Consider the following 12,042-nt stretch of genomic DNA (forward strand, 5'->3'; position numbering starts at 1 on the left):
TGTAGGGTGAAGTAAATGATCTAGTATATAAGATGAGGATAACAGTTAATCATACTGTATTATATCCAGAACTTTTGCTAAATGAGTAGATTACAGATGTCCTTGCTATGTATGTCTGTGAATACATGAGATGACAGACACATTCACTTGTCCCAGTATCATAAATATGATAATAAATACAAGGATATTTCAAAGAGTTTATGGAAAGTGGAATTAAAAGAAAGTTTCTTTTGGTGCAAAAATATTAAATCCATATTTTTTCATAAAACTAATTTTCCATGAATTATTTGAGATCCTTCTTAAAATAATTTTTGGCACTAAGCTTATAATTTCATATCCCAGGAACTTTTGGAAGCCACCTCCGATGTGTCTCTTACAACAGCATTCTGTGTACCTTAAATATATGTAGTAAAATTTACTTTTAAGATACCTGAAACCTATTAATCTACTAGGTAAATATGAAATATTCAGGAGCTTGAATAGATGGTCTAAAAATTAGAGTTTTGAGTCCAAGGGTCCAGAAGAGGAGAGACCATATTGGGGGAAATTGGAGCATTATTCCAGGCTTTTCCTATAGCTTTTCTTAGAGAAAGCCAGGAATATTTAAAAGGACCTAAACTGAGTAATTATGGTGAAAAATTCTTGCTCTGTAATTTCATTGTTTTCCTTCACAAAGATTCAAAAGTCATGTGCTTTTTGTTCTCCTACCTACTTGTCAAAGACTGATTTTCAGAGATTCCTCCCTGGTTAATTTGTCAGACTCTGGTTTCCCAAATCTCCAAAATGGGTTCTAGATCCTCACTAGGATTAATTCAATAGTTCACCTCCATGGCCCTTATAAATAATCTTTAATTTCACATATAACATGCTGGTGAAAATCTGAGCAATCTCTCAACTCACACACACACTGTCCAACACTGTCCAAGAAGTAAACAACTACTGATCTTTGGCGTGTGTCCTTTCAGTGTTTATTTTTATTTTTACTAACATGAAATTACATGTATACACAATGTTCTGGTATTTGACTTTTTTACTTAATGCATTATTTATTTAACTATATTATTAGTGATAGAACAGTGATGTAGACTGATAAGATGTGTGCAATCCAGAGCACACTTTTACATGATGTCTCATACCAATAGCTTTACAAATGGTCCGATCCCAACTGTCTTTCCAAACATGCAATTTTAAATTATAAAATTATAAGTTATAAATTCAAACTCCACCAATGAGAATTTTCTAAAGCACAGAATTTAAAAGCAAAATGTTGTGAAGTACCTTCAATGTAGCCTTATCTCACTTTTGTGCTACTTATGTTATAATACAATTTATTTCACACAGAATTGCAGACATGGACGGAAGAAACCACACTAACATCAATGGATTTCTTCTCCTGGGCTTCTCTGAGCACCGAGAGCAGCGACTTCTCCTGTTTGGGCTCTTCCTGGGCATGTACTTGGTCACTGTGGTGGGGAACCTGATCATCATCCTGGCCATCAGGTCAGACCTGCACCTCCACAGCCCTATGTACTTCTTCCTAGCCAACTTGTCCTTTTCTGACATTGGTTTCATCTCTACAATAGTTCCCAAGATGCTAGATAATATTAGCTCAGGAACTAAACTGATTTCTTACGGTGGATGTCTGACACAACTCTATTTCTTTGGCCTGTTTGCAGATCTAGACAACTTTCTCCTGGCTGTAATGGCACTTGACCGTTATGTGGCCATCAGCCACCCACTCCATTATACCACAACCATGAACTCCCGACGCTGTGTCCTGTTGGTGGCTGGGTCATGGGTGATCACTGCCTTCCATGCCCTAGTGCATACACTCTTGGTGACCAGGCTTTCTTTCTGTGGTCCCAATATCATCCCCCACTTCTTCTGTGATCTGGTCCCACTCCTGAAGCTGGCCTGCTCCAGTACCTATGTCAGTGACCTGGTGCTCACTCTTGTGGCGGGACCACTGTTGATTGGGCCATTTCTCTGCATCCTCACGTCTTACTTTCACATTGCTCTGGCTGTTCTGAGAATTGATTCTCCAAAAGGTAAGCAAAAGGCCTTCTCCAACTGCACATCCCACCTCTCTGTGGTCTTTCTGTTCTATAGCACCGCTATTGGAGTGTACTTATGCCCCCCATCAACCTACTCAGATGGGAAGGACAGAGTCTTCTCAGTCATGTACACGGTGGTGACTCCCATGTTGAACCCATTCATCTACAGCCTGAGAAACAGGGACATGAAGGGGGCACTGGAGAAACTACTCAGAAGGGCACCAACACTTTTTCTCAGGCCCTGCAAGACTCAGAACTGAGAGCTGACAACGGGTCTCCTGAGAGCCCAAACCACGGTAGCTTCCCTGAATCCAAGACTTATCGTCATGTTTACACTATTAAAATTTTATTTTAAAGGAATTTATTAGTATATTAGATTCTCAGGGTCACAGCAAATGCATAATAATTATTACTACTACATTACCCTTTGAAATACAGGTTGATCTCAAAGGACAAGGTGAGAACCGGTGATATCAGTAACTTCTAATCATCTTTCTGAAGTGCCCCTATTCTTTGTTTTTTTCAACCACTCTCAAAATGGTTCTTTTTTGGTTCTGCTGGATACCTATATATGATATAAAATTAAAATCTGAATTTTTTTAGCTTAAGCCATTCAGGAAATCTAGATGAGACTTCTAGCCCAAGAATGTAGGATTCATTATGCCCAGTAGTAAGACGCATGAAGGAAATATTCTGATTCTGTTCTGCAGAAAAATAGGTAGGGAACTTTAAGTGTTGGGTTTCAATGCTAGCTTTGGCATTAATAAACTGTGTGACAGCTACATAATGCTGAATAACTCTAGGCATTGTTTTTTTGCATTTCTAAAGTAAAGTGACTGGACTATATTAGTCTAACGCTTCATTCACATACCCTAGTTAATAGTATTTAGTGTTAGGGTACCAAAGTCTCAAGATCTGAACTTTTAAGTTAGAAATAGGGACCTTAGATCCACCATTTTCACACTGTGTAACTTGGCGACTTCCTTCTTTTTGAGCTTTCTAGTTGAAAACAACTATATCATAGGATTACTCTGAGTAATAAATAATGTATGAACTCACTTTTTTAAAAAAAGATTTTTATTTATTTATTTGAGAGGTAGAGTTACAGACAGTGAGAGGGAGAGACAGAGAAAGGTCTTCCACCTGCTGGTTCCCAAATGGCCACAATAGCAGGAGCTGGGCCAATCCAAAGCCAGGAGCTTCTTCCCATGCAGGTGCAAGGGCCCAAGCTCTTGGGCCACCTTCCACTGCTTTCCCAGGCCATAGCAGAGAGCTGGATGGGAAGAGGAGCAGCCAGGAGTAGAACCGGTGCACATATGGCATGCCGGCACTGCAGGTGGAGGATTAGCCCACTGTGCCACAGCGCTGGCCCCATCGCTTTTATCTCAGTGAATGCTCAATAAATGTTAATCAAATCTATGTCTTTAGAGCTATTATTTATCCTAGCAAATTTTAAGGCTTCCATTCTCTTTTGGTTGGGAAAATTCCCCAATGACTCACACTTCTGAAACCCACGTTTCTAGTCCCATTATCTATTCTAAGAAATCTCCTGGGTGATTAGTTTCTCTAATGTACATCAGTATTTTGGAGGTTTCTGAACACAAAGGTAGAGAGTCCTCCAAAGAGAACTACTTCAGTAATCATCTATTTACTCCATTGTTGCCTCACAAAGGTCACAAAAGTAAGTTAGCTGGGAGAGTGTGCTAGTGTTGGGAAGAATGTTTCTCGACCACACTTGATCGATGTTTCCAAGAAGAAATGCAGTGCAAAAACGACTGTTCTAGTCTGCATCTTACTCATTCTGTCCCAGAATACCTCACTGATTCACTGGAGCATGGCAGCCTAATCATTCCTATTTCTCCTTGAGAAACATCCCACTAATTGCAGCAGTACCCTAGCATACCTCCAACCAAGGGCAAAGCAGCTATCCACACATGTGGAAGCCCTCATTACTCCAGCAGTGGCTGCTGCCACAGCAGGCTAGAAAAGCACCTAGGCTCTCACTGCATGTCATGCCCTCTAACCTGGACGTGACAAGTGGTGAAATGATAGTCTGACGTCTGTCTGTCTTTACCTCATCTTGTTTATAAATTGATGAGTAAGTCAAGTGGGAAGAAGAGGTCATTTGCTGGAATCCCTCAAAAACTCATCAATCAGAAAATCACTCATCAGTCTATTGCCTAGGATCTGGGTGACCTAAGAGTAAGCTATTTAGCCTTTATGCACCACCTTGACTATCAAAAAGGAGATAAATATATACATTTTTGAAGGTTTTATCCTTACAGAGAATTTCATATTCACAGAAAAATTGAGAGGAAGGTGTAAGGTATCTCATGTCCCTAAATGTACAGCCTTCTCCATTACCAGCATCTCTCACCAGAGTGGTAAATTTGTTACAACTAATGAAACCAACATTGATACACCATTATCACCCACAGCCAATACTTTGTATTAGGGTTCATTTTTGGAGCTATATATTCAATGGGTTATATAATAACAAGTGTCCATTGGGCCAGCGCTGTGGCCCAGTGGGTTAAAGCCCTGGCCCGAAGTGCCAGAATCCCATATGGGCGCCAGTTCTAGTCCCAGCTGCTCCTCTTCCGATCCATCTCTCTGCTATGGCCTGGGATAGCAGTGGAAGATGGCCCAAGTCCTTGGGCCCCTGCACCCGTGTGGGAGACCTGGAGGAAGCTCTTGGTCCTGGCTTCAGATTGGCGCAGCTCCAGCCATTGCAGCCATCTGGGGAGTGAACCATCGGATGGGAGACCTCTCTCTCTCTCTCTTTCTCTCTCTACCTACCTACCTACCTACCTACCTGTCTTTCTCTCTCTACCTCCCCTCTCTCTGTGTAACTCTGACTTTTAAATAAAATGAATTTTTAAAAAAATAACAAGTATCCACAATTTTAGTATCACACAGAGTATTTCACTGCTCCAAGAATACTCTGTGATCCACCTATTCATCCATTCCTCCTCACTAAATCCTGGAAATCACTGATCTCTTTTTCGAGCTCCATAGTTTTCCTTTTGCAGAATAAAATAGGTGGGATCATTCATGTGTATCCTTTTCAGATTGAATTCCATCACTTAGTAATGGACATTTAAGGCTCCTCCATGTCTCTTCATGGCCTGATAGTATATTTTCTGTGGGGAGCAAACCGGACTGGACTGAGTTACTGGAATTAAGACTTATTCTATGCATCTGCTCTCCCACAATATGGCGCTGGGAGAGGAGAAAACAGCTTCTACACAGCTGCCTCCAGTTCAACCAATAAACTGTAGGACCTACTCCTGATTAGAGGAGAGCAGCGTACTCGGCGTGTGGGCAGCCGAGTTAGGATTGGCGGAGGAGGACTATAAAGGAGGAGAGAGACGGCATTCACCAGGAACATCTAAGGGGAACATCTAGCTGAAGGAACACCTGTGCAGCCCCCGAGAAGAGCCGGCCGGCGGTGTGCTGCTCCCCCGCGGAAGTGGGGAAAGTGGCAGGGGGAACCGCCCTTCCACGGAGGTGGAAGGGATAGTAGCCAACCCGGGAAGAACCAGCAGCAAACCCGGGGAGGGCCGAGCAGACGAAAGAACAGCGCAGGGTTTAGTGTCGTTCCTCCACGAAGAGGGGGAGTGACATAATGGTGCCGTGACTCGGATATGAAGCCTAGGCAGGGTTCAGTGTTGCTCCTCCACGAAGAGGGGGAGCGACATAATGGTGCCGTGACTCGGATATGAAGCCTAGGCAGGGCTTAGTGTCGTTCCTCCATGAAGAGGGGGAGCGACATAATGGTGCCGTGACTCGGATAGGAAACCTAGGACGGATATGAAACTTAAGAGGGAAGAAACGGGAAGAACTGGGAAAATATCGGAGAGAGAGACTAGCAAACAGCCTAGGGAAAAGCCGGACGAAAAGGGTGCCGGAAGAAGCTATTGAAAGCCTAGGCATAGACTCAGATACGGACTACGGACTACAGGGGGAAGCTGGGAGAAATCTCTAAAGTCGAAAGCGAAAGTGAAAGCTAGAACAAACAGACTCGGATGCGGACTGTGGGGAGAGGCCAGGAGAAATGAGGGAGGAGTATTGTTGGAAGAAAAATTAAGGAAACATACCGGGTAGAGAAAAATGTTAGGGAAATTGAAGCTGCCGGCAGGGCGAGGCGCCGGGAAGCCGCAGGGATAAGAGAAACAGAAGTTTAGAAGTAAAAGAGAAATAGGAATGCTGGAAGATAGAAGTAAAATGGGAGAGATAGGAATGCCCGGAGATAGAGAAATAGAGAAAGAGAAAGGCCTCCCCACAACACAGTAATGTGAGAGCTTGGATTCGGTCTGCCTGATTAAGTGAGGCGATGAGCACCTGCGGCGGCTAGCAGCTTATGCGCCGCAGGTCACCGAAGACAGGCACGAATTAACATCAGTAAGGCTTCCCCACAACACAACAATTAGGAGGCTTGGATTCGGTCTGCCTGATTAAGGCGGTAAGCACCAGCAAGCAGCTCGACCAGAGTATGAGCTGCAGGTCACCGAAGATAGGCACGAACCAACACTAATAAGTCTCCCCCACAATACGGCAATGAGAAGGCTTGGATTCGGTTTGCCTGATTGTTAGGGCTTGTAAGCCCCTGCAGGCAGAGCAGAGCATGCGCTGCAGGGCACCGAACACAGGCACGCATCAGCGCCTAAAAACCTCCTCACAACATGGCGAAGAGAGGACCCAGATTCGGTTTTCCTGATTGATAGGACTTGTAAGAACCTGTGGCAACTCTAGCAAGTAGAGCAGAGTGTGTGCCGCGGGACACCGAAGACAGGCGCGTATCAACGCCAAAAAATAAAAAGAAAGGGGGATCTGTGGGGAGCAAACCGGACTAGACTGAGTTACTGGAATTAAGACTTATTCTATGCATCTGCTCTCCCACAATATGGCGCTGGGAGAGGAGAAAACAGCTTCTACACAGCTGCCTCCAGTTCAACCAATAAACTGTAGGACCTACTCCTGATTAGAGGAGAGCAGCGTACTCGGCGTGTGGGCAGCCGAGTTAGGATTGGCGGAGGAGGACTATAAAGGAGGAGAGAGACGGCATTCACCAGGAACATCTAAGGGGAACATCTAGCTGAAGGAACACCTGTGCAGCCCCCGAGAAGAGCCGGCCGGCGGTGTGCTGCTCCCCCGCGGAAGTGGGGAAAGTGGCAGGGGGAACCGCCCTTCCACGGAGGTGGAAGGGATAGTAGCCAACCCGGGAAGAACCAGCAGCAAACCCGGGGAGGGCCGAGCAGACGAAAGAACAGCGCAGGGTTTAGTGTCGTTCCTCCACGAAGAGGGGGAGCGACATTTTCTACTACTGTTAAATGATATTCCAATGAATTGTGGTAATTCAGAATGTATGCATTCACCTACTGAAGGGCATGTAGACTGCTTTTGAGATTTGGCAATTATGAATAAAACTGTATGAACATCATGTGCAGTGTGCAGGTTTTTGTGGATAACATTTTCTTTTAAAAAAAAACCTTTTATTTATAAATATAAATTTCAAAAGTACAACTTTTGGATTATAGCTGCTTCCCCCCCCCATAACCTCCCTCCTACCCACAACCATCCCACCTCCTACTCCCTCTCCCATCCCATTTTTCATCAAGATTCATTTGCAATTATCTTTATATACAAAAGATAAACTTAGTATATATTAAGTAAAGATTTCAATAGTTTGCACCCACACAGATACACACAAAATATAAAGTACTGTCTAAGTACTAGTTTTACTGTTAATTTGCATAGTACAACACAGAGATCCTACATGGGGAGTAAGTGCACAGTGACTCCTATTGTTGATTTAACAACTGACACTCTTATTTATGATGTCAGTGATCACCTGAGGCTCTTGTCATGAGCTGCCAAGGCTATGGAAGCCTCTTGAGTTCACCAACTCTGACCTTATTTAGACAAGGCCATATTCAAAGTGGAAGTTCTCTCCTCCCTTCAGAGAAAGGTACCTCCTTTTTTGATGGCCCATACTTTCTGCTGGGATCTCATGCACAGAGATCTTTTATTTAGGTCATTTTTTTTCTTTGCCACAGTGTCTTGGCTTTCCATGCCTGAGAAACTCTCATGGGCTTTTTAGCCGGATCCAAATGCCTTAAGGGCTGATTTTGAGGCCAGAGTGCTGTTTAGGGCATTTGCCATTCTATGAGTCTGCTGTGTTGTAGATAAAATTTTCAACTCCTATGATGCCAACAGAGCTGATCAAACCCTCCCCTATGATAAAAAAAAAAAAAGAGAGATTTATGAAGCCCAATTTGGGTGTCACTTTGGATACTCCCCTTAACCTGGAGCACTGAACAGAGTTCCCTGACCACACCCAGCACACACCTCTGGGTATTCACTGAAACAGCAGAGGAATAGTCCAAAGATAAAAGCCATCAGAGGGAAAAAAAGCCACAAATATTTCCATAAATGCCTAAAAACAAATGCAGAAATTCAAAAAACAAGAATAAAGAAGACAACATGATGTCCCCTAAGGAACACAACACTTGAATATTAGAATGTGAAAATGAAATATTGAAGAAATGGAGAAATTGAATTCAAAACATTAATCAAAGGATAACTCAAAAGAAGCAAACTCATGAATTAAAGAAAACCATACATGACATGAATGAAATATTTTTCCATGAAATTGAGATTTGAAAGAGAAATTAAAACAAAACATTAGAAATGAAGAATTCAGTATCAAAAATGCAACAGAAAGCCTTAACAATAGACTCATGCGGCAGAAGAAAGAATATCTTAGTCATAAGACCAATCTCTGGAAATTTTATAGTCAGACAAAAAAAAAAGTAGAAGAAGAAAAAAGGAGGAGGAGGAGCTAGAAAAATTAAAAACAGTGTTGGAGATTTATGGGATACTATCAAAGGATTCAACAATGGGTCTTAGGAGTTCCTGGAGGTGTGGAAAGAGATAATGGATTAGAAGGCTTATTTAGTGAAATAATTACAAAAAAATCCATAATTTGGAGAAAGAAACAGATATCCAAGTACAGGAAGCATGCAGAACTCCTAATAGACATGGCCAGAAAAGATCTTCACCACAACACATTGTAGTCAAGCTTTCAACAGTAAAACATAAATATTCTAAAATGTGAAAGACAGAAATGCCAGATTGCTTTCAGAGGATCTCCAATTAGACGCTTAGCTGACTTCTCATCAGAAAGCATACAGGCTAGGAGAGAATGGCAAGATAATGTCCAAGTCTTAAGAGAAATAAAAACTGTCAACCCAGAATACTGTAACCTGCAAATCCCTCAGTTATGAATGAAGGTGAATTAAAGACCTTCCATAACAAACAGAAATTGGGGCTGGTGCTGTGACATAGCAGGTAAAGCTGCCACCTGCAGTGCCGGCAGGTTCAAGGGTGCAGATTCAAGACCTGGGTGCTTCACTTCCAATCCAGCTCTCTGCTATGGCCTGTGGAGGCAGTAGAAGATGGCTCAGGTCCTTGGGCCCCTGCACCCATTTGGGAGGCCCGGAAGAGGTTCCTGGCTCCTGGTTTCAGATCAGTGCAGCTCCAGCCATTGTGGCCAATTGGGGAGTGAACCAGCAGATGGAAGACCTCTTTCTCTCTCTCTGCCTCTCCTTCTCTATGTAACTCAAATAAATAAATAAATCTTTAAAAAACAAAAAAAAGAATGAGAGCCTGGTTGCTGTGCCCTAGTTCTAAAAAGCCTTCCAGGACTTTGAATCTCATTGTTACCATTTCTGTAACAACTACCTTGTATCAGTGGAAACTGAAGCACTAGAATCTATTTATCAAACGAGTACTAAAGAAGACTAAGGGTAATGTATGTCTATGGCCTTTTTCTTGCTCTGGAAGTAGAAAGCAGCATGTGTAGTGTAATCAAGGACTAGTCATGGGTAGTTGGATGACAAAAAATCTTCTGGTGGCTTCAAATCCACCAACATTAAAACAAATCAAAAACTATAATTTCAACTTATTATGAGAAAGATGCATACTCAACTATACCTGTGCCAGGATAATATTTATTAACCTATAAGTGCTCCAGACTTCTTTTTCTCTATCCTCTAAAAGGTGTTCAATCCTGTCTCTTTTCCACCATGGAGGAGCCCTTCTTTATTAGGCTGTGTATTTTTGCTTTTGTGAAAGAGAATTGAGGAAACTCAAGATGGTAGGAAGAGTCCCAGTTCGAGTCCTGGCTGCTCCACTTCTCATGCAGCTTTATGCTATGGCCTGGGAAAGCAGTGGAAGATGTCTCAAGTGCTTGGGCCTCTGCACCCACATGGGAGACCTGGAGGAAGCTCTTGGCTCCTGGCTTTGGATTGATGCAGCTCAGGCCATTGTGACCAATTATGGAGTGAACCAGCGCATGGAAGACTTCTCTCTCTCTGCTTCTCCTTCTCTCTCTGTGTAACTCTGACTTTCAAATAAATAAATAAATCTAAAAAAAAAAAACCAGAAATTGAAAGAATTTGTCACCACGCATCCAGAATTACAAAATATGCTTAAGGATGTGCTACATACAGAAACACAGAAAGACAGTCATCACTATGAAAGAATCTGAAGGCAGACATATCCCAGTAAAAGTACAAAAGAAACCCAAAGTAAACAATAGGAATATTTATGGAAAAATTTTAGGACTCACTCATTACTTATCAATAGTCACTTTGAATGTAAATGGCCTCAACTCAAGCAAATTGAGTATAGAATGACATTCCTCAACACAATCAAGGCAATTTATGATAAACCCATGGCAAGCATCTTATTGAATGGGGAAAAGTTGGAAGAATTCTCACTAAGATCCAGAACCATACAAGGATGCTCACTCTCACCATTACTATTCAATATAGTGTTGGAGTTTTAGCCAGAGCCATTAGGTAAGAAAAAGAAATGAAAGGAATAAAATTTGGAAGGAGGAAGTCAAACTATCCCTACTTGCAGATGACATGATTCTATATACAGGGGACCCAAAAGACTCCACTAACAGACTATTGGAACCCAAAGAGAGTTTGGTAAAGTGGCAGGATATAAAATTAACACACAAAAATCAATAACTTTTGTATACACAGAGAATGCCATGAATGAGGAAGAACTTCTAAGACCAATCCTACTCACAATAGCTACAGAAAAATGAAATAACCTTGGAATAAATTTAATCAAGAACATCAAAGATCTCTAAGGTGAAGATTACAAAACATTAAAGAAAGCAGTAGAAGAAGACACAAAAAAATGAAAAAAACTTCCACGTTCATGGATTGGAAGAATCAACATCTTCAAAATGTCCATACTACCGGAAGCAATTTACAGATTCAGTGTGATACCAATCAAAATGCCAATGACGTTCTTTGCAGATCTAGAAAAAACAATAATGATATTCATATGGAAACACAGGAACCCTAAATAGCTAAAGCTACCTTATACAACAAATACAAAGCCGGAGGTATCACAATACCAGATTTCAACACATACTACAGGGCAGTTAGAATGAAAAGATCCAGGTACTGGCACAAAAGTATTGGGTAGACAAATGTAAAAGAATTCCAGAAACCAATCCATGCATCTACAACTAACTTACCTTGACAAAGGAGCCAAAATCAATTCCTGAAGCAAGGTCAGTCTCTTTAACAAAAGGTGCTGGGATGTCACTCCCCCTCTTCGTGGAGGAACGACACAGGACCCTGCGTTGTTCTTTCGTCTGCTCGGCCCTCCCCGGGTTTGCTGCTGGTTCTTCCCGGGTTGGCTACCGTCCCTTCCACCTCCATGGAAGGGCGGTTCCCCCTAGCCACTTTCCCCACTTCCGCGGGGGAGCGGCACACCGCCGGCCGGCTCTCTCGGGGGCTGCACAGGTGTTCCTTCAGGTAGATGTTCCCTCAAATGTTCCTGGTGCATGTTGTCTCTCTCCTCCTTTATAGTCCTCTTCCACCAATCCCAACTCTGCTACCCACACGCCGAGTACGCTGCTCTCCTCCAATCAGGAGCAGGTCCTACAGTTTATTGG

The 12,042-nt window shown here is 42.5% G+C and overlaps 1 protein-coding gene across 4 annotated transcripts in view; it reads left to right on the top strand.

The window, feature by feature from the left end:
• The window catches only part of LOC100357943 (olfactory receptor 1Q1), a 227,287-nt gene that overhangs the window by 199,119 nt on the left and 16,126 nt on the right, over positions 1–12,042 (top strand). For 3 of the 4 annotated variants that reach the window (XM_070056474.1, XM_051841152.2, XM_051841324.2), the window contains one exon: positions 1,342–7,481. The exons of the other annotated variant lie outside the window; for it this stretch is intronic. In XM_070056474.1, the coding sequence (XP_069912575.1) occupies positions 1,352–2,314 (963 nt within the window). In that variant the 5' untranslated portion in view covers positions 1,342–1,351 and the 3' untranslated portion in view covers positions 2,315–7,481. Of the gene's footprint in view, positions 1–1,341; positions 7,482–12,042 lie in introns of those variants that run through there. 4 annotated transcript variants of the gene reach the window in all.

Source organism: Oryctolagus cuniculus, chromosome 1 (assembly GCF_964237555.1).
Source record: "Oryctolagus cuniculus chromosome 1, mOryCun1.1, whole genome shotgun sequence".
NCBI classification, from domain to species: Eukaryota; Metazoa; Chordata; class Mammalia; order Lagomorpha; family Leporidae; genus Oryctolagus; species Oryctolagus cuniculus.